Here is a 24306-nt window from a genome sequence, read left to right on the forward strand (position 1 = left end):
AGTATTTGTTCAGTTTCTCTTTTGTAGAATTGTGTGGACAGAATTGTTAGTAGGTCTTCTATGAAGATATGATAGAATTATGCTCTCAACCCATCTGGTCCTGGGCTGTTTTTGGTTGGGAAACTTTTAATAACTGCTTCTATTATTTTAGGAGTTAGGGGACAATTTAGATGGATTATCTGATCGTGATTTAACTTTTTGGTACCTGGTATCTGTATCAAAAATTGTCCATTTCATCTAGATTTTCCAGTTTTCTCAAATATAGGTTTTGTAGTAGGATCTTGATGATTTTTGAATTTCCTCAGATTCCATAGTTATGTCTCGATTTTCGTTTCTGATTTTGTTAATTTGGATAATCTTTCTGTGCCTTTGGTTAGTCTGGCTAAGGGTTAATCAATCTTGTTTATTTTCTCAAAGAACCAGCTACTGGCTTTCTTGATTCTTTGTATAGTCCTTTTCATTTCTACTTGGTTTATTTCAGCCCTGAGTTTGATTATTTCCTGCCTTCTACTCCTCTTGGATTTATTTTTGCATTCTATATTATCTTTGATGGTTGTGTCAATGTTTTCTTTGGTTTCTTCTGCCCCTGAGGTTCTCTGCTTTATCTCTTGTGTTCTGATGGTGATGCTTACCTCTATCATTCCTGATCTCTTTCCTAGGGTTTCTATCTCCAGGGTTGTCTCCATTTGTGTTTCTTTATGGTTTTGTTCAATTCCTTCACCTCTTTGGTTTTGTTTTTTTCTGTAATTCTTTAAGGGATTTTTGTGTTTCCTCTTAAAGAGCTTCTAATTGTTTACCAGAGTTGTCCTTTATTTCTTTAAAGGAGTTAATTATGTCCTTCTTAATATCCTCTATTATCATCATAAGATGTGATTTTAAATCCAAATCTTGCTTTTCTGGTAAGTTGGGATATCTAGTATTTGCTTAGTTGGGAGAACTGGGTTCTGATGATGCCAATTATTCTCGTTTTCTGTTGCTTAGGTTCCTGTGCTTACCTCTTGCCATCAGGTTTCTCTGGTGTTAGCTTGTCTTGCTGTCTCTGACAGTAGCTTGACCCTCTTTTAAGCTTGTGTGTGAGCACTCCTATAGACCTGTTTTCTTTCAGCTGGATATGGGTACAGAGAGCTGTGGGACTGCGTCAGCTCTGGATGCAGGCAGAAACTGAAAAGGTCCTCTTCTTGACTGCTCCTGGGTTTGTGTGTCTTGAGGCCTCCAGGCTAGTAGCTTGGAGCAGAAGTGTTGGTCTTATCTCTGTTCTCAAGTGTGTCAGCATTCTGGAGACTGTCTTTCATCTCTCAGAGCAGGAAGAATCTGAAAATATCCAGCCCCTGACAGCCCCTTCCCAGAGGGCACAGAGAACTCTATGTGGGTTTTTCTTGGGCCAGGAATGTGACCACAGGTAATTGTCTCCTCTGAGCCCTCAGGATTGTCTGCACTTCTGAGATTCCAGCTCTCTACCCAACAGGATTTTGGTACCATAAGTGTGATAATCTATGAAAGACGATTTTATTGAGGAGTTTATATTGGAAGCAAAAGCTTTGATCCAACTTCAATTTTAGCAAATTCAAATGCAATCATATTATAAAACAATGATCATCATCCACTGTGAAACAGGTGTTATTGTTCTTGGATTGTCTTCATATTGAAAATGCATTTACTCTTTGAAATAATTCTCCTGCAAAGAAAAAAATCTATTGCTTACTTGGGAAAAAAATCAAAAGCAACCAAACAAACAAAGAAACAAGAATAAAACCCAAAAGTGAGTACAACTCATTATGAAGTGTTGTGGATAAGCAATGTGTTAATACAGGACCTGGTTATTAAAAATAAATCAGTTTAAAGTCTATTGCTACAATTCTTTGTTTTTCTATGGTTTTCTTCTTTAAAGATCTTCCATTTCTGGTGTTTCTACTTAGCACACACTCATCACAATCCCATCTATCATTATTAAAGGCTTTTAAAATTAATGCTACAGCAGACTTACTGATTTATCAGTGTGTATTACTTTTAGGATGAAATCACCTCTAAGGCTATTTTCTTTCTAAAAAGATCCTGCAGTACAGTTTTATTTGCTTGTTTCTTGCTTCATGAAATATAGTCTCACAGTACAGCCTAGGATAATATCAAATTTGTGGTCCTCTTTCTTCTATCTCCTTAAGTACTCTGATTACAAGTGTAAAGTTCTATGACTGACCCTTGCAAATACATTTATTTTTTATTAGATATTTTATGTATTTATATTTCAAACGTTAACTCCTTTCCCCCCTCTCCCATACCCCCTACCCCTGCTTCTTTGAAGACAATCTAATTCTCACCCACCCGCTCCCACGTCAATACACTGACATACCCCTACACAGGTGAAATGAGCCTTCAGAGGACCAAGGGCTTCTTCTCCTATTGATACCAGACAATGCCATCCTGTGCTACATATACAGCTGGAGCCATGGGTCCTTCTATGTGTATTCTTTGGTTAATGGTTTTGTCCCTGGGAGCTCTGGGTTGTCTGGTTTGTTGATATTTTTGTGCTTCCTATGGTGTTGCAAACCCCTGAAATAATGAATTATTTAAATTGAGAGAAATTTTTGGAGGAACATTCTTCTGGTTTCTCTTACTGAATATTATCTACACTTCAATATAATTCCTTTAAACTGTGGCTAGATAGAAATTGCTTAGATCCCTCAGAAAACAATAATGACAGCCATGAACAACTTTTCTAGATACCCAGTAGAATGCTTTAACTGGTTATCATATTTGAAATCAACTAGTTCAACTAGTATTATCACTTATCTTACTATTTTTTAATCACATTGTTTTTGTATTGTTTTGTATTGTTTTGTTTTGTTTACAAAATCCATTTGGTATTTACAGCATATAGTACATGGCCTACAATGTAGCTAGATATGAGTATTAGTTATTAAATGGATTTTACCGTAGAAGATATTGGTATTTCAAGGGCAAAGGACATATCCAAACTCATAGAACTTGAACATGAGAAAGAACCAAAGCTCAGAACTTCTTTCATAGTTTAGTGCTCCATTCATCATTTCTTCATTATTGTATTACTTTGGGATATATTTAGTATTGTTCATGTGTATGAACAAAGCAAAAATCCGATCTAGACTGAATGGTCCATAAACAAGAACTAATTACTAGTCAGGCTGTATTATTTAATGTTTTTCCTATCTTTAAAATAGTGTATTTGTAAGTTATCAAAAGTATACATACTTAACAATCAGAAAGAAAATGAGTTTGTAATTTCTCAGCATATACTGCATCATGATTCTTTTAAACTCATGGGAAAATTACTAACAAATACTGACAAAAAGACACCATCAAGGGGTTTAATTAATATATTAGTAAGCTCATGTTTAAATGAATATAAAGAGAGCCTTTATGAATAATACTGTTGCTTATTACTCTGGACATTATCTGTAACATTTACATATTGAGAGTAATATTTATAATATTGTTGTACTGCCTACAAATAAAAATTGATGAAAATAATGAATTAAAAATAGTAAATTATTAGAACATAGTAGATTCATTTATGATATCTGATACAGAATTACATAGGATTAAAAAACTGTATTTTAGCTATGTGGAGCAAGCAAAGAATAATATAAAAGTATGATATTGCATATATTTTTATTTTGTCTTCATAATATACTATAATATTTTAAATAAGCATAAATTAAGACATATACAGAGGAACAATGTTGATTTATAGTTAATATTTTATCTCATGTTCCTTGACTATTTCTGCTTAGATGCTTTTCTTATGTTACACAACTTATTCGAGGCTTGCATTCATATCAATGTATTTCTATTATAATGTAATCACCTTTATCTCTTCAATTCTTTATGACTCTTCCCATGTTCCCACCAAAAACTTTATGTCCTTTATTTCTAATTGACCCACCAAGTTCAAATTTTGTTGCCCATGTATGCATGTATGTAAGTATATACACTGAAACATGATCAACATATCAGAGACCATACCCCTAAAGGAAACTAACCCTTCCCACCACTAACAGTCATCAATTTTCAATAGCTCCTTAGCTAGGGGGAGGGTGTGACACCTAATTTACCCATACCTTTCTGTAACAGAATGTTGACTAGCTTAAACCTATACCAGGAAACCACATGGGTGTTTTAGTGCACTGTCCTTGTCATGTCTGGAAGACATGGCTCCATTCCAATACTTCTCTATGTATTGTCTTTACAATCTTTTTGATCCCTCTTCCACAATGTTCACTAAGTCTTGTGGGGTAGGGTGTGATATAGATGTCTCATTTATAGCTAAGCACTCCGAAAACACTTATCCTCTTCCCTTTGACCAGTTGCGAGTCTCTGTGTTAGTAACAATCCAGTATATAGACACGTTTTTGATGAAGATTGAGAATTAAACTAATTTATTAAGTTGGAGATAGAGTATTATTTAAAGATAAGTTTTTGATACTATGTTCCTTAAGTAAAGAATAGTAGTGAGTTCATATCTAAGATGTATGAGATGCCCAAGCATGGGTGCTTGGCCAGATTTATAGTATCAGGCAATCATTTCCTTCTGTGGAGTAGGCCTTAAATTCAATCAGAGAGTAGTTGATTACTTGCACAATATGCCACTAGTGTATTCATGGGAATATATCTCCAGTCCAGTTGTTATGACCATGTACGGTTGATACAGCTGGTTAAGTTCTTTCTCCCATATATCGTTTATGTGACTTTCTGGTACTCTGAAAGCTAGTCAACAGGGAGGGAGCTTTCAGGTAAGAGCGAGTCACCAATTTTTATATATATATATATATATATATATATATATATATATATATATATATACATACACAATGTGTGTGTGTGTGTGTGTATGTGCATCCATGTACAAGCACACATGTGGCTAGAGGACATTTATACAATATTTGTATCCACATGGCTTTTTCAAATACCCTTAGTGTTAGTTATCCCTCTTCCACATCTTACTTGCCCTGTCATGCACCCGTCACAAACCTTCATCATTTAATATTTTGAAAAGTTTGAGAGACATGTATGAATATCACTCACTAACATCTCACAAAACTTTAAAAATACTATTTTCCTGTTTTCTCATTAAAGAAATATAAATAATTACTATTGAAATTAAATATCTACTAACTACCAGAGAAGATATTACTGCTATGCTCATTCAAATTAATGCAACTAACCATTTCAAAATGAATTAGAATATTCAAGTGAAGATGCTCTCTAGTTGTACATATTAGAAATAAACACCAGATTAAACAAAATGCCAGAAGATGATTTGTAAAGTGTATTCTTGAACTTGCCATAAGTGGTATTCCAGTTTTTTGTAGAAATTTTATAAAACCAAGTAATGAATTGGACCATAATTTAAAATTTTACATATTTTGTTTAATAGTATGATGAAGACACAAGAGACTATGAAGAAATGTCAGTTATTTACCATCATGAAGGCTTTTTCTGGAGATGCTGGTTTTTTGGAGATGATCCACAAACATCAGTTTGGAGATACTGGCTTAGTGAGTATGAAATATTTTGTGATGTGTTTATTAATAGTATATCCTTGTCTCAGAATCAGAAATAATCTCTTACACAGAAATTGAAAGAAATATCTTACACTGAATGTATGTGCGTGTGTATGTGTGTGTGTGTGTGTGTGTGTGTGTGTGTGTGTGTGTGTGTGTGTAATAAACCCCTCAAATTTGTAAAGTGATTTTTTTTAATCACATGTATGGTTTTCCCTGAAAGACAGCTGGATTTCATTTATGGCCTTGGATTTTAACCCATAACTTTATGCATGCTAAGCAAATGTTTACTAACTAAATTCTAATATATTAAACCAAAAAGTAAGAGTGCAGTTTATTTATAACTAGACTGAAAAATCATCCATGCTGAATGTTGGTTGTGGCTTTCCATGCAAATCTAACTTGCTAAGTCAGAACATACGAATCTAAATTTTGGAGTCTTCATTTTAATACAAGATTAATTATTTTAAGTCATATTATTTCAAAATACTAACTAGGATTTTAATTGCCTGCTGAAATAATATGATACTTCAGAAACAGAGATTGTCATTGTGGATTTGGAATTTTCTGTTGCTATGGTAAAGTTACAAAACGATTGTTAACTTATCATCATGACTGTTAACAAATTTTACCAACATTAATTTGATATGTAACACCATGATAAGGAATACATATTAAAGCATTGGATTTTCTTTTCTATTTGTCTACATATTCTTTCTCTCTATTAAGCTACAAACCAAAAGAATGATAGTTAATGAGTTTAGATTTGAGGTTAATTATAAAGCTGAAATATGGCCAGGCATCATATATTTAACATATTATTTATAGCACAACATGACTCTTAACTCATTAAACAATGATAATTATATGTATACCTGATAGCATACTTTTTTGAAAACACCTGATTACTTTCATAATGCTAGATATGTGTATATTCTACAACTTGATGTAGAAGCATACTTAAGAGACTCTTTCTCAAATGAACAAAGTAATTTTAACCTCAATATAATAAAATCCTGTTTCAAGATTCATCACAATTGAGATTAGTCCCTAGATGTGAACTCGATCCGGTAAGAATATATATATATATATATATATATATATATATATATATATATATATATATATATTCCTAACCCAAACACTAAACATATATGTATATATATATACACACATATATATGTATATGTATATGTGTGTGTATGTGTAGTCCTAATCCTAACACTAAACATATATATATATATATATATATATATGTATATATTTATATGAGATCAAGATATAAATGTGTTTAGAAATAAAAGAGAAATTACTACTTGGAAGAAAATATGACAAAACTATAGTTATTGAGAATGAGAAGTCTTTTGAATATTAAATAAAGAAGGAGGGCTGGAGAGATGGCTCAGCGGTTAAGAGCACCCGACTACTCATCCAGAGGTCCTGAGTTCAATTCCCAGCAACCACATGGTGGCTCACAGCCATCTGTAAAGAGATCTGATGCCCTCTTCTGGTGTGTCTGAAGAAAGCTACAGTGTACTTATATATAATAAATAAATAAATGTTAAAAAAAATAAAGAAGGAAATAAATAAGAATGGTGTAGATCAGTGCATGTAAAGATGTCTGTGTATGAGAATATGCTTTTCAAATATGAAGACTTGAATTCAAATCCTCATACCGGTGTTAAAAACTAGGCATGGTCATGAATACGTATGACTCAAGCTTTGTGGAGTACAAAGAGAAGAGGATTGCCAGGTTAATCCTTAAGAAATGAATTCGTAATAAGGACAGACTGTGATAACTTGGCACTTCTTCCACTACAGCTGACTGATCAGAGTATGGAACTTCGATGATGATATTGATGTCTGTCCTTGAAAACTCCATTAATAGAATGAGGGTGATATTCGGGTCCTTTGTCCAATGTTCTTATAGAACAGTTCATGTTTCTTGGTCAAGAATAAAGTTAGCAGGAGAGATGCACACTGTACAATTAAAGAGAAGTTCATAAACTAAGTATTAGAAATAGATGTTAGAGAATTTCATAGCACGGTTGTGCTCTAAAACATAGAGATATTTTAGCAAACCAATTTGAAAGAGGCTGACAATTTCCTAGAATAAACAAATTAACAATCAAGAAGTTTAAGAAAAAAATCTAGGGAAAGAGCTCACCTGTGAGTACAGTTAATTTTGAAGATCAAGAGAACTTTATGTAGATATTTCCCTATACCAAATCAGAAGTAAATGGAAGAAAAAGCAGCAGAGATTTGAACACATTTCTTTTTTTTCTTTCAACATTTGTTTAATGTCTGCAATGTAATGAGTAATGTGTCAGCAATTTTTACCCGGTGTCCGGGCCAACATCCCACTGACCCCTCCCCCTCCCTTTTATATGGGTGTTCCCCTCCCAATCCTCCCCCCATTACTGCCCTCCCCTCAACAATCACGTTCACTGGCGGTTCAGTCTTGGCAGGACCAAGGGCTTCCCCTTCCACTGGTGCTCTTACTAGGCTATTCGGTTGGAGCCCAGGGTCAGTCCATGTATAGTCTTTGGGTAGTGGCTTAGTCCCTGGAAGCTCTGGTTGGTTGGCATTGTTGTTCATATGGGGTCTCAAGCCTCTTCAAGCTCTTTCAGTCCTTTCTCTAATTCCTTCAACAGGCTTCCCGATTTCAGTTCAGTGGTTTAATGCTGGCATTCGCCTATGTATTTGCTGTATTCTCTCTGTCTCTCAGGAGAGATCTACATCTGGTTCCTGTCAGCCTGCACTTCTTTGCTTCATCCATCTTATCTAGTTTGGTGGCTGTATATGTATGGGCCACATGTGGGGCAGGCTCTGAATGGGTGTTCCTCCTGCATCTGTTCTAAACTTTGCCTCCCTATTCCCTCCCAAGGGTATTTTTGTTCCCCTTTTAAAGAAGAAGTGAAGCATTCGCATTTTGGTCATCCTTCTTGAGTTTCATGTGTTCTGTGCATCCAGGGTAATTGGAGCATTTGGGCTAATATCCACTTATCAATGAGTGCATACCATGTGTGTTTTTCTGTGATTGGGTTACCTCACTCAGGATGATATTTTCCAGTTCCAACCATTTGTCTATGAATTTCATAAAGTCATTGTTTTTGATAGCTGAATAGTATTCCATTGGGTAGATTTACCACATTTTCTGTATCCGTTCCTCTGTTGAAGGGCATCTGGGTTCTTTCCACCTTCTGCCTATTATACATAAGGCTGCTATGAACATAGTGGAGAATGTGTCTTTGTTTTATGTTGGGGCATCTTTTGGGTATATGCCCAAGAGAGGTATTGCTGGGTCTTCAGGTAGTTGAACACATTTCTAACACAGACTCCTCAACACAGAGGAGGAAGTGTCACTTGGAAATGGACTTAAATCCAATATATGACCAAATAATGATTAGACAATCTTTTCCAATCCTAGGAATTAAAGTTTGAAAATAAGTATAGTAATATCAGAATTACTAGAATACCATACACATTCCTCTGATTACCACATTAGGAGTGACCTAAAAGGAGTCACTAAACTACTTGTGTCTGTGTGGGTGTGCAGTTAAAATAAATCATTTTTTGAAACTATGATAACAGTTTCTAAGCAACCTATGCACATAAAATTAGAGGATGAAATTTAATTGACCAAATGATTTAATAAACTTTGGACCAATGGTTTATGTTGATACAAGAGAAATCCTTAAGTAACAAAGTTGAATGAAAGAAAAAAGGTAGACAGAAGCAAATCAGGTTCTTAAGCCATCAAATAAACTACAATAGGGGGGATATATTCATGGAATTAGTTCAATTAAATAACATCAATCCCTATGATGGTTGATGTAATTGAATAATAATCTAAAAATAATCTAAAATTATTTACTCCCAATAAATAGCAATATATACAAAGAAGCAACAAGAAAATGCAACTTTTTCTGATATAAAAGGATTTGACTCTGCCAAGAGAGTGAACTCATACAATGAACTCAAAGCATCTAAATATGAGATAATGAAATGAATAGATGCTTCTAAATATACCATTCTTAAAATAATTCATTTGAAGAATTAAAGCAAGAAGACAACCATAAAAATTAAACCAAATTAAATTAGAAGCAAATTAAGAATTACAGCAAAGGTATGAATTATCTTTCAAAATGAAAATTTCTTGGTTAATTTTCAGTATTAAAATGAAAATTTCTTGCCTGTACTCTTGAGTGTTTCTCTTTGTTTGAGAAAATACATTTATATCTATCTGTCTATCTATAGATACAAATATAGGTATAGGTATTGTTACGGGGCATCCCTTACTTACCTGTGGAGTTTCTCTTCTAATTTTTGTTAATAAATATTTCTGGGAAGATACTGATTAGACAACCCACATACAAAGGTAGAAATAGCAGATTGACCAAAAGAAAGAAGGGGAAGAGTCAAATTAACAAACTTAGTGATGAAATGGTTGCCATTCCAACTTGCTCCAAGAAAATCTAGAGCATCATCAGAGAATAGTTTGAAAACTTATACTCCAAAAAATCCCTAGCAAAACCTGTATTGAATTGATAATTTTATAATTGCACATAATCTGCCAAAATTAAATCAGAATATATAAATAACTTAAACAAATTTATTACAAACCAGGCAACCACTGCTGTAATTGAAAGTCTTCCCATAAAGAAAAGTTCAGGACCAGATGGATTCATCACTTACTTCTATAAAATGTCCTAGGAAGATTTAATACCAATACTTCTCATTTTGTTCCATAAAATAGAAGGGGAAAGGCATGGTGACATATTTTATTAGTATATGTCTTACATTCAAATATACCCAAGATTTTACTATAACTTACAGGTGCATTGATAAAACACTTTGAAGCTATTTAAGGCCTTAAGACTCATATTGTGTTGTGTACTCAGCATTTTTGGTGATTTTCTCCTTTAGAAGGACAAACCTCACTTGCTTTAGCTTTTCCATGTAATCTGATTTTACAACATAATCTGATCCATAAGCTTAAAATTTAAGATATGTATACTTTCAGAGCCCTGACTTGAGCAATACATGTATTTATATATGTTTGTTATGATAATCATTTGCAGAAAATAACAAACAAGGTAAAAGTGAATATGCCACAAATATTGGTGATGAAAGGAGCATATAGATACTTCTTGCTAAGTATATGTTTGCAGTGCTGAGTGCTTTGGAGATGATGTTGGTTGGAGTAAATAACTTAATTCCTTTATTCAGTTAAAGTTTTCTATAGAGAATGTCCCATTCCTTCCACATGCAGTGTTTTCTGTGCTGATTGCAAAAGAGCAAAGCTCTACTAGACAGCCAGATTCACAGGTATATATCAGACTTGCATACACAACACACAAACACATAGTAAGAGGGAGAGTCATACATGTATATATAAAGACAAGGCACAAATAAGAGGAGCAGATCAGATCCCCACATTGGACAGACTACAGACAAGCTATAAACCACAAATGGAAGACAGATAGCACAGCAAAGAAAGTGGAGTTTTCAAACTTGGGCTCGCCTCTTGATGAAATTAATTCAAGGGAATGTTATTTGGTCCGTTGCTATTCACTGTAATGCTAAGTATAGGCCAACAAGACCTGGTTACCCCAGATATAAGAGTCTTCACATCGACCCACGTGACACTACGACCTTGCTACCAAGTTATTTCTGATTGATAAATGAAGATGCTGACAACCAATAGTTTGGAAGAAGAGACATAGATAGGGTTTTGGTTTGCCAGGCTTGGGGTCAGAAGAGAACCATGAAGGATAGAATAAGGTGAAGGGAGGAGGAAGCTCCCATGGGTTAGGTGAGTCATGAAATAATGGCCATGTGGGTTGACTAATTGGAATTAAGAGCAACCTAGAAGAAACATGGTAAATTATATAATAGGATCATTGACTGGGAAATAGACATAATAGCATGGAAGACATGTCACATCCAGCCTGAATAATCTCAGTCCTGTGTCCTTGTATGTGGTGTCTTTAATAGGGACTTACCTTCACCTTCTAAGTTACAACTAACAAAAACTTTATGTCTACATGCAAAATAATGAAATTAGACTTGTACTCAGTGTCCTGCACAATTGGATCCAAGAGAATCAAAGACTTCAATTTGAAGCCTGAAATACTAAAATGGCTAGAAGAAAACATAGGCAGTAAGCTATAAGGTATAGATATAGGAAAGGACAGCAATTGACATTTGAGACCCCATGTATCTAAAAGACTTCTGCACAGCTAAGGAAACAATCATTCAGTGGAAGAAGGAACTCATGTAATTCGAGATAATGTTTATTAGCTATACATTTGTTTAATTAAACATAGAAAGGATTAATATCTAGAATATGGAAATAATCAAATAAACAAAGAGTCAAGGAAACAAATGACTCAATTAAGAACTGGAATAGAAATCTAAATAGAGAGTTCTCAACAGAAGAAATAAAACTGGCTTAAAAATTCCTCAAAAATTGTTGGTCATCCTTAACAATTAGAGAAACTAAGTTAGAACAAATTCCTAATACCACAACATGAATAAATTCTAAGAAAATTGTTAAATGAAAGGTATTTATGAAATTAATATATATATATACATATAATAAGTTCCATGTATATAAAATATCAAGTAAATAGATGTAGAGACAGAAACTGATTGTTCAACAATGAAAAGCAAGTTTTCTGGGAGTAAAAGCATGTGCTGTCACTGCTGGCTATTAGTCTGTCTTTATTATTGATGCTGAAATAAAGCATTTAAGTGAGAGAATTTATGATATATGACTTATATTTTAGTAAAATAAAATACTACTTGTAATCTCCATATTATATAATTTAAATTGTTTTGCTTTATGGTCACCAATCTCACATCTGACAGAGGGCTAGCTAATATCTCAAAAAACTAGACATCAAGAAGCCAAATAACTCAATTAAAAATGTGGTACAGAGAATTCTCAACTGAGGAATCAAAAATGACTGAGAAATACTTAAAGAACTGTTCAACATCTTTAGCATTCAGAGAAATGCAAATTAAAGCTACTTTGAGATTTCATTTTACATCTGACAGAATGACTAAGATTAAAAAAAAAAAAAAAGAAAACACAAGTGACAGCTCATGCCCATGCCAGTGAAAATGTGGATCAAGTGGGAAGGCTAACTTGTACAGCCACTTTGGAAATCAGCATGTAGGTATCTCAGAAAACTGTGAATCAATCTACCTAAAGACCCAGCTGTATCATTCCTAGGCATATACCCAAAAGTTGCTCTATCCTACCAGGACACTTTCTCCACTATATTCAAAGCAGCTTGATTCATTAGAGCCAGAAAGTAGAAACAGCATAGATGTCCTTCAATTGGAGAATTTATAAAGAAAATGCCATACATTTACACAATGGACTATTACTCAGCTGTTCAAAATAAGGACAACATGAAATTTTCAGGCAAATGTATTGAACTATAAAATAATCATATTGAGTGAGGTAACCCAGACCCAGAAAGACACTCATGGTATGTGCTCACATATAAGTTGATAATAGCTCTAAAGTTAAGAATAATCATGCTGCAACTGACACACCCAGAGAAGATAAGTAATAAGGAGGGCTAAATGAGAGATGCATGAATTTCTCTGGGAAGAGGAAATAGAATAGACACAGTAGATAGATGGGTGTGCCTGTTTGTGTGGTGGGTATGTAGGTGAGTATGGGAACAGGAGAGGGTGGGTATAGGAACAGGAGAGATCATGTGGGTAGAGGATGGAGAGAGAAAGAATACTAGAAAAGACAACAGAAATTGGGGGACCATCTCTTGGACAAGCTAGAAACCAAGTACAATAGAAACTCCCAGGAATCTACAATGATAACCCTAGTTAAGACTCATGGCAATGGGGAATATGGGGCCTGAACTGTCCGTCTCCTATAACCAGGCAAGATTTCTGGTAGAAGATTTGGGATATCAGTCTAGTCACAAAATCTTTGACCTACAATTTGTTCTGCCTACCTGTTGTGCTAGGATAAAGGTAGCTTAGATAAAGAGTGGCCAAGAAATGATGGGCCTAGGTTGAGAACCATGACATGAGATCAAGAGCCCACTCCTGACACTGCCTGAAGGCCTGGGACCCAGAGAAAGAATATCCCAGAGACCTAGGATAGAAAATTATTCCTAATGATATTCTACTGTACTAATAGATTGATGGATAGCCCAATTGTCATCAGAGAAGCTTCTCCAAGCAACTGATGGAAACAGACACTGAGACCCACAGGGCTTCAAGAATCCTACTGAAGAGGGAAGGAAGAATTGGAGAAGCTAGAGGGGTTAAGACTACCACAAGATTAGTATATTTGAGGTGGGTGGGTGGCAGCATCCCTCAACTGGGCACATGCCTGTCCACTGGATATGGTCTCTACAGGTTCTATCTCCCCTTAGTTGGGTATTTTGGATAAAGTTCTCCCTGTTGGGTCCTGAGAATCTCTTGGGTCCCTGGCATCTGAGACTTTCTAATGGCTACCCCCAGTTCTCCATCCCCCACTGTTACACACCTACTTTCAAATTCCCATAGGAAGAAAAACAATATCAATCAACCAGACACCCCAATGCTCCCAGCAACTAAACCACCAGAGTACACAGAGGGTACCCATGGTTCCAGCTGGATATGTAGCAGAGGATTGCCTTATCTGGCATCACTCGGAGGGAGGGGAATCCCTTGGTTCCTGTGGAGGCTTGATGACCCCAGGATAGGGCCGCTGAGGCAGGAGTGGGTAGGCAGGTGGGGGAGCAACCTCATAGAGGTACAGGTGATGGAGGAGGTAAAATTGGGAAGAGGGATAACATTTGAAATATAAATAAATAAAATAACGAATAAGAAAAGAACACCACAAGAAAATCTACAGAATCAACCCACAGGAGCTCAAAGGGGTTTAAAGAGACTGAACTGATAACTCGGGAGCCTGCATAGGGCTGTCCTAGGTTCTCTAAATATGTAATAGTTGTGTAGCTTATTCTTCCTGTGGGACTCCTAAGAGTTGGAGCAGGGGCTGCCTCTGACTCTTTTGTTTGCTTTAGGGACTCCTTCCTCCTACTGGGTTACTCCATCTAGCCGCAGTTGGAGGGGAGGTGCCTAGCCCTACTCAACTTGATATGCCATGGTTGATTAATATACATGGGAGGCCTGCAATTTTCTTAAGAAAGATGTAGTAGTAGTGGATGAGAGGCAGGAAGAGGGGAGGTGGAGGGAAGGGACTAGGTAGAGAGGAGGAGGGGAAACTGAAGCCAAGTTGTAAAGAAAGAAAGGAAAGGAAAGGGATATACAAAAGCATTAACGATCATCTTAATCTTCTTTTTTGGTTTTGATTCTGAAGTAGTGGCTCATAACAGTTTGCATTTGTTTCTTTTAGTTTATAGATTCTTGAAAGAAATGCCCACAAAAAAGTCTTGCCATTATTGTCTGTGTTTCTTTATTGAGTTGTAAGCGTTCAATGCATACTCTGGACAGTTCGACCTTATTTGATATATGATTTATAAGTAATTTATCCAAATTGAATGCTCTTTACTGATTTGATAGTTCATTTTTAATAAATTTAAATATATTAATTTTCTCTAATCCAATTTATCTGCACTAGTACACCATTCTGTTGCACATCTAGTAACAGTCAGCAGATACAATACTGCTATATTTGCCTACTACAGCCTGCATATACTGCCTACTTTTAAAAAAATTTACTCTGTGTTATGTGTGCATGTGTATCTGTGTGTGGATATCCACGGAAGCCAGAAAAAAATATCAGAGGCCACTGAAGCTAAAGTTGCAAAGGGTTTGGGGGAGGGACAGGCAACGGATACAAACACTGAGAACTTACTAGGATCTTGTAGAAAAACAGCAAGCAGCTTCTCGACAAACACTTTAGCTCCTATTGTGTTCTTTATAAGAATGTTGATCGGGGGAGGGGTTCTTCCATGAAATAAACTGATGGTACACACACACACACACACACACACACACACACACACACACACATTGAATTGTTGGTGTAATATAGATTTTATCTTTTTAAAATGAGATTATAACATAATTACATCATTTCTTTTTTCCTTTTTTTCTAACCCTCCCATGTACCCACTACTCCCATATTCTCTTTCAAATTTCTAGCATCACTTTTTACTTTGTTATACAAATGTGTGTGTGTGTGTGTGTGTGTGTGCGCGTGCGCGTGTGTAATCCTTATACATAAGTACAACCTCTTCTGTTCATATGTTACTTGCATATTTATGTTTTTTAGGACAGACCATTTGGTATTAGATATAAAATTGGCGTGCTCCTTCCTGAGGAAGGCTGTTTGTCCAGCTCTTACCATTCTTTAGTTGCCTGTAGTTCTTTGTTTAGGGTGGAGGTTTTTCTGAGCTTTCTTTCTTTCTTACTAACTTGCCTATTGGTGCCTTCTTTTTTCTGGTTATGCTTAAGTAACTATCTTAGTAAGATTTCATAGGTATAGCTTCTGACTTTTCAAAGAGGCCCAGTCTAACAGTAAATCCCTGGTCCTCTAGTTTCTACAATCTTTCTGCCTCCTCTTCCATAATTATTTGAGCAGTATGTGTGAGAGTTGTTTTATGGGTGATTCAGTTGGAACTACCCTCCATGACTCTTCATTTTGATTAGTTGTAATTTTCTGCATTGATCTGCATATATCACAAATATAATTCTCACGATAAGAAGTGAAGACTTATTGTTGGATATAAGGGCAAATATTTAGAATGTAGGTTAGAACAATGCTGGCTTAGTAAATTCGTGATAGTAGATTTTTCTCTAAGATCCATGACCTTACTAGCTCTAGGAAGCTGGTTGAGTTTCCAGTATTCAGCATGGTTTACCTCCAGTGGAGCATGTCTTAAGTCCAATTAGATAGCTGTTGGTTATCACCACTGTCTGCACACTACAACTCAACCTGAAGGGTTGTATGCCATGCTGGCCATTGTTTTCATATGGTTCATGGGTAGGACTGTTGGCTGTTTCCCTCATTTGTTAGCTTCTGGTGTCCAGTCCTCAGGTAGGAAAAGGCTTTCAGATCAGATGTAGCTTGAATCCTTTGGGCCTGCTGACCAATATGCATGCTGTCTTTAAAAATATTGATATCTTCCACCTCTGGATTGAGGGTATATTCAAAGTCAATAACAATAGTCTGTAGTGTTTTTACAGTCTATTGAACAACCCTGACCAACCACACAAAACAAGTTTCTCAGCATGAGTGTATTTCTATACAGTTTGTTTATTGAGGTAGACTGTTTCTAATTACCATTATCTCAATTATCTACTTGCTAAAGTCCATAAACTTACCATTTACCATTTTTAGCTAACAACCAACATTGTTTCACTTTTGTTTGGTTTAATTTTATTTCTTATCAGATATTTTATTTGTCATCACATCATCATATGCTTGCTTATTCTTATTAAATGAATATAAATTTATTTGATACTCACTAATTACTCCCTTTTTATTTTTTTTTCTTTTTTCGGAGCTGGGGACTGAACCCAGGGCCTTGCGCTTGCTAGGCAAGCGCTCTACCACTGAGCTAAATCCCCAACCTCTCCCTTTTTATTTTTATTCCCCATGGTAGACTGCATTTTATCAGAGGTTGTGAACTTTATATTTTTTGATACATAACCAAGATTGATATAGTTGACATATAATACCTATAAATCAAAACTAATGAGGACAAAGTATACTAAATGGAGTTGGAATAGACTTGTCAAAGGACAGACACTAAAATTTCTTGTTTTTAACAACATACATTTTTAAACCATAGATAAATCTTAATTTTCTCTTGATACAAATTATAAAAGCATTTGATGTAGCAAATTAATTTAATATTCAAGAAGCAGTAATAATCAATTCAATTGGAATTCTTTGGTAATTTTAAGTGGAGACAAATGTCTACTTATTATAAAGTATTACTGCTAACTAGAAAACATTTCAAGATAAGTGGTCACTCCATTAACATATCTAAATTCTCAGTACATCATTAATCATGACAAGACACTGGTATTAGCACTGATATAATGACACTTCCATTAAAATACCATGGTTTTTCATGGACTTCTAGAATCAGAGAGCATTACGATTTGAGAAGCCCATAGACATTATCTGGTACAACTTCCTATTTGATAGATGTATGACCCCCCTCAACAATATGTCGACAAGTAGCCATCAAATCTATTCTCCAATACTCCCATAAAAGTAGCTTATATTCTTTCAGCACACAATAGAATAGCTAAAAGTTAATATTACAGACATAGTTTTGCTGAACAGAAATCAATCTTACTGACACTTCTGACCGTGCTCTCTCATTCTGTGTTTCACAGCCACACAAGTAAGTTACTTGTCAAGTAAGTCACTAATCAGTGTTATCATCCACCTCTTCTCATTCTGATCCCTACCGTGTATTCTTATTCTTAAATATCTTAATTTCATTCCATTGTTTGTAACAATATAATTCTCATTCTGCTGTTGATTGAGACTTTATTTGGGGGGGTGATGGTGAGTGAACTGTAATTTATGCCTATCTTTCAAATCTCTCAAATACCAAAGTATACCATATATGACTTCCAGCTTTTTTGAGGGGCAGCAGCTGTATTCTTGTTCTGTTTGTGCAACTTCAAATGACATTAATTATTTAGTTATCTTAATGAAAATGTTTATATAGTCCATGGTCAATTCCATAAGTTATCTTACTATTGAATTGTTAGATTTGCCCATGTGTTTTTCTCATTCTGTGTGGTACACCTGCCATTATTTTTCTGCACTTAAGTGCTTCTTTATTTAATTTTTTTAATCTTGGGAATTTCAATAAAGATCGATATATTTTAGATTAGATTTTTTTAACAAGGCTAATAACAGATGAACAGGTACTGCACAGATTCTGCACCAGCCCTTTTGACTATGTATTAGAGTTTCTAGCTTAGTCTTTTTATGGAATGCTGGGGTGTGCTAAAGAGTGGGTCTCTGATTCTTCTGTGATATTTGGGACTCTTTCCTTCTGTTCACAACTTACTTCAAAAAAATTAACTGAAATCACTTATATCCATCCATATTACATTTAATTATGCTAGGTCCAATGAACTGTGGTCTTTTCATGCCATGAGTCTTCCATCTTGTTTATGGACTATGCTCATCATCCAAGCGGTTAACTCACTTCAACAGGATTTGACCTGTGTCTAGTACATTATGGTTTTTAAAGGATTCTCATACTCTTTTTAATTTGCCTTGTTTCTCAGTTGGATAGTGATATGAGAATGTTGTTTTTACAATGTATGAGCAAAACGGGAACCATGTTTTATTTTCAGTAATGTACTTTTAAAATATAATTTATTAATTCTTTGAAAATTTCAATACTATATTGTGATCATTTCCACCCCCACTCTTCCCCTAACTCCTTCTAGATTCACATCTCAACTTTCCATCTCCTCCTAGCTTTGTGACTTCTTTGTTTCTTTAATAATTTACTGAGTCAAATTGTACTACCAATATACTAATGAATGTGGAGTCATCCACTGGAATATAGTCAAGCTAGACATGTTTACTGTCCTCATAAACTCAAAGCAGCTGTGGTTGCCTGAACAAAACCTTAACAATGTAACTTTTGAGAGTAAATAGCTTTTTACTTCTCTATTGCATTCCTTTAAAAATCAATCTTGCTGTTTTTTTCTCACTTGCCATGTTTATACCCAAGTTCCTAACAAGAATGTTCTTCCTCCTATTACACTTGAAAGATGAGTCAATGCTCTTCTTTTGAGGTCAAAATCAAATTTTTCAGCCTCCAGAATTTCTTGTTTTAAATTAAAATTTCCTCTTAGCTTAATTGCATAAAATCCACGGTACATTTTATGTTTCTTGCAGAAGATTCAGTTAATTATGGTGTCTTGGTTGTGTGTTTCTATCTGTGTTTAAATTATAGTTTCTTAAAGCTAAAGGTTTAAGAACCACTGTAACATTTACCATGGGCTTTTAAAATATATGGTGGATGCCAGGTAACCATTTTGACTTAAATTCAAAGCTTATAATATGTCACTGGTGACAGTGCTCTAAGGAACACTGAAAAAGTTTTAAGATATTTGAACTCCAATTTCTACTGTTTGTGAGTGATCCTGGCTATGCATGTTATATTCGATTCTCTACCGTAGTGGAATTATCTACAAATAAGAGAATTTATATTAATTACTATATTTCATCAAGTATGTATAAAAATTTCGTGATGTGTAGATGACCAGAATTTAATTTGAAAGATCTTAGAATTAAAAATAAGATTTCCTTCTTTTTTTCTTTTTTTCTTTTTCTCCAGTGAATCAGCCTCATCCGAAGCGCTGTATTCCTGGATATCTCTTTCCAATGCAAATTGCTGTTGGACCTTTCCCACACCCATCATTTGACGCAACTGCAAGTGAGTTTTGAAACATATCCCAATGTATTGATGTGTGCACTTAATAAGAACTTTCTCAGGATTAATTAAATCAATGTTGTATGCTAAATTATATGTTAAGTTGGTTATTTCTGTTTATGTTTCTCAGATAGTTCTTACTTGGCAATTTCTATTTATATATCTTATTTGTTTTAAGTGAAGAGAAAATAAAGGGTATAGACATTTATGGTCTTCTAGGTACTCCATATAAACTTCAGTGAAAGTGTTCTTTCTCTAATGAATTAATGTATTAGATATTACTAGTTCCATTTTATTGATTATGAAACTGATGCTTATATTTGGAAACAGTAGAACCATAGTATTCAGAATTTTAAAAATATAAAACATACAATATTATTCATTTTCTGTAATAACTGAAAGTAATGTCTCTGTAAAAACTAGTATCTTCTGTACTAAAAATCAAATTGTTTCTAGTTTTTTACATTGAACACAGGTTGAATCCATTAAATATCACCATATAAAGTCTGATTCTCTCTCTGTCTCCCCTAATGCCTTCTCCTGCTAATCATCATATCTTGATACTTTTTATAACAATAAATCTAGTCAGTGAAGTCCTTATCTGTATGGGTATAGGAACATCCAGTGAAGCATAAGAAACTTAACAGCACTCATGCCCTCAAATAAAAATGATTCTCCCATTCCTGGACGCTATTAATGTCTAATAGATCCTCAATATAGGGGATGACCTATAAAGCACCCCTTAAATTTATGCTGGGATTTTTGCTGGCTTGATCTTGTGTACATAAAGATAGTTTGTGTGGATTTATGAGTGTGGTAACAATGTCATACTCAGGAGATAGCATTTTATGGCACTTCTCTCTGTCCTCCAGCTCTTACTTTCTCTCTGCTTCTTGTTCCTTGATGTTCATTCTCTGATCATTTGTGGTGAAGAGGTTAATACCAAAATCCCAGTCAGGGCTGAACACTATGTCTCTTAGTCTCAGAACTTTTAACAGTTATATAACTCTACATTGACTGTAGCTCAAAGGAAAAAAAAAGAAGCCACTTTGACCAAGGTTGAGAATGGTCTATTTTTATGAGTATAAACAAAGATTTAGAAGGAAATTTGACAGCATTATTATTTAGCAAAATTACTATAGCAGGTTCTATCATAAGTCCTATGACCTCCCTAAGTATAAGCTTTTGATTAGTTTTATAGCACCATTAACAAATACAAATTGCCTCCTGTTGAGCAGGCTCCAAAACCAAATAGAAGAAGTTGGTCATTGGCATATATGCCCCTATTGTATCCGTGAGCATTTTCAGTTTGTCAGGTCAGTGTGGTGGCATACAAAGTGCAGCAGTAGGTAAGACTACTAATGTTTGGAGCAGAGACTGAAGGAAAGGCCATCCGGAGACCTCCCAGCCTCAGAATCCATCCCATATGCAGCCACCAAACTCAGACACTATATTGCTGATCCCAAGAAGTGCTTGCTGACAAGAGCCTGGAATGTTTGTACCCTGAGAGGCCTTACCAGAACCTTACTAATACAGATGCAGATGCTCACAGGGAACCATTGGACTGAGAAAAGGGACCCCAATGAAAGAGTTAGGGGAAGGACTGAAGGAGTTGAAGGGGTTTACAACTCCATAGGAAGAACAACAATATCAACCAGAAACCTGAAAGTTGCCAGAGACTAAACCACCAACCAATGAGTACACATGGAGGGACCTATGGCTCCAGTTGCATATGTAGCAGAGGATGGCCCTATCTGGGATCAATGGGAAGGGAGGCCTTTGGCCCTGTGAAGGCTCATTTCCCCAGTGTAGGGGAATGCTAGGACAGTGAGGTGGGAGTGGGTGAATGGGTGGGGGGGCACCTTCATATAAACAGGGGAAGGGATGGGATAGGGGGTTGTGGAGAGGATCCTTGGAAATTGGATAACATTTGACATGCAGAGCATGTCAAATATAGAGGCGAATGCTACCGGCAAACCACTGAACTGAGAAAGGGACCCCTGTTGGAGGAATTAGAGAAAGGACTGAAAGAGCTGAAGAGGCTTGCAATTCCATTAGAACATCAATGCCAACCAACCAGAGCTTCCAGGGAATAAACCACTACACAAAGACTACATGGACTGACCCTTGGCTCCAACTGAATATGTAGCAGAGGATGGCCTTGTTGGATACCAGTGGAAAGAGAAGTCCCTGGTCCTGCCAAGGTTGGACCCCCAGTGAAAGGGAATGTTAGGTGGGGCAGTAAGCGGGGTGGATGGGGAGGGGAACACCCTTATAGAAGAAGGTGAGGGGAGGGGATGGGGGAAAATGAACAGGAAACTGGGAAAGGGAATAACATTTGAAATGTAAATAAAGAAATATCCAATAAAAATAAATAAAACATCCAAAACAACAATAACAACCCCAAACAATCATTGTCTTCCCTGCCTGTACCTACATAGCCCTTTGCAGCAGCATGAAAGCTAACACCACCACCACCCCCAATCTACATATTATAGCTTGTCAGTATCTGGGCTTCCCAACCATCACAACCTAGGGCCAACTGTAATGCTGGAGGTTAGGCAATTTAACCTCAGTGTCTATGACTTGTGGTTGTTCCATTTCCAACCAGAGTTTTAAATAATAGGTGTTGTCTCAGGATGTTAGCCAGGCTATTGCTCTCTGGGTTGTACAGAGTAATAAATTGAAGTTCCCCTTCTATGGATGACCTGTCTACCTGTGGAACTATTGTATTGCTGAAATCCTCAATATTTACATTTGAGCCGTGTGAGGGCCATGAGCTTGTCCTAAGGGTAGGACTACCATTGTGTTTTTACCAGGATAGCCTGGCTTTACCTTTTGAACAAGACTTCTGTTTTGTACGCGCGCGCGCGCACACACACACACACACACACACACACACACACACACACACACACACACAAATGTGATCTGTGGTTGGAGCTGTTTTGGAATTGGCTTATTCCTTTGTTCTGCAATGTCCATCTTTAGGGAAACTTTCCAGCTATTATTTTTCTTTATTTGTAATTGTTTGGTGGTCATCTATGTGGGGGTCTTCTTCCTTCCTTCCTTCCTTCCTTCCTTCCTTCCTTCCTTCCTTCCTTCCTTCCTTTTATTATTTCATTCTTCCTTTTACTCACCTTATATCTTGATTGTAGTTTCCCTTTTCTGGTCCCCCTCCCACAGTTTCTCCTCTATACCCCTCATCTAATTCTCCTCTGAGAGATTGGAGACCCTCTAGGTATCTCCACACCACACCATGGCACATCAAGTCTCTACAGGGCTAGATACCTAGTCTCCTAGTGAGGCCAGGCAAGACTGCTGAGTTAGGGGAATGGATTCCATAGACAGGCAACAGCTTTAGGGATAGTCCCACTTCAGTTGTTTGGGACCCATAAGACCAAGGTGTACATCTGATAATATATGCAAGGGGACTATGTCCAGCCTGTTTATGTTCTTTGGTTGATGATTCAGTCTCTGAAAGCTCCCTAGGCTCCAGGTGAGTTGACTCTGTTGGTCTTCCTATGGAGTTTCTATCCCCTTCGGGGCCTGCAATTGTTTCTCCAACTGTTCCATAAAAGTCCTCAAGCTCCATCCAAAGTTTGTCCATGGTTCTCTTCTTCTGAGTCAATACTGTTTGAGTCAGCCTCTGAGAGGAGGCTGCTCTCATGTTAGGCTCTTGAATCTTCAAGCAGGGATTGGTGCTTGCCAATGAGGTGAGTCTCTAGTTGGGCTGGTTACTGCTTTGACATTCGTTCAGTTCCTGCTCCAACCCCTGTCTAACTACCTCCAACTACCTGATTTGTTAGACAGCATAAATTTTAGGTCAAAAGTTTTATGGGTGGGTCGTTGTCTCTATAGCTCCAACAAGGTTCCTGCCTGACTACTGGAGATGACCTCTTCAGGTTCCATATCCACATTTAGCTATGTATCTTAGCTAAGGTCATTCATTCTCTTTGAGTCCTGGGAGCCTCCCCTACGCCAGGTCTACAAAGCATTCAAGAGATGCCCTCCTACCCTCAACTCTCACCAGCTTTAGATTTCCATTAATTTTCATGGTCCTCTGTCCAACTCTCCTGTCTCTCCTCACACCTGATCCTGAAACCTCCCTTATTCCCCTATCTCACCCAGTTCCCTACCCTCATCAGTCTCCTACCACTATTTTTATTCCCACTTCTAAGTGAGATTCAACCTTCCTTCTTGTTTAGCTTCTTTGTGTCCATGGAGTTTAGTATAGGTAGCTTATGTTTTAAGGCTAATATCCAATTATAAGTGAGTATGCCTTGCATGTCCTTTTGAGTCTAGGTTGCTTCACTCTGGATGATATTCTCAACTTCCATCCATTTGCA

General features: G+C 36.2%; 1 protein-coding gene across 1 annotated transcript in view; it reads left to right on the forward strand.

Moving 5' to 3' along the window:
• LOC102554937 (transmembrane protein 182-like) overlaps positions 1 to 24306 on the forward strand; it is a 66960-nt gene that overhangs the window by 3705 nt on the left and 38949 nt on the right. The window contains exons 2-3 of the mRNA XM_008773359.4: positions 5411 to 5531; positions 19862 to 19960. Of these exons, the coding sequence (XP_008771581.2) occupies positions 5411 to 5531; positions 19862 to 19960 (220 nt within the window). The remainder of the gene's footprint in view (positions 1 to 5410; positions 5532 to 19861; positions 19961 to 24306) is intronic.

Source organism: Rattus norvegicus, chromosome X (genome assembly GCF_036323735.1).
Source record: "Rattus norvegicus strain BN/NHsdMcwi chromosome X, GRCr8, whole genome shotgun sequence".
In the NCBI taxonomy this organism is placed as follows: domain Eukaryota; kingdom Metazoa; phylum Chordata; class Mammalia; order Rodentia; family Muridae; genus Rattus; species Rattus norvegicus.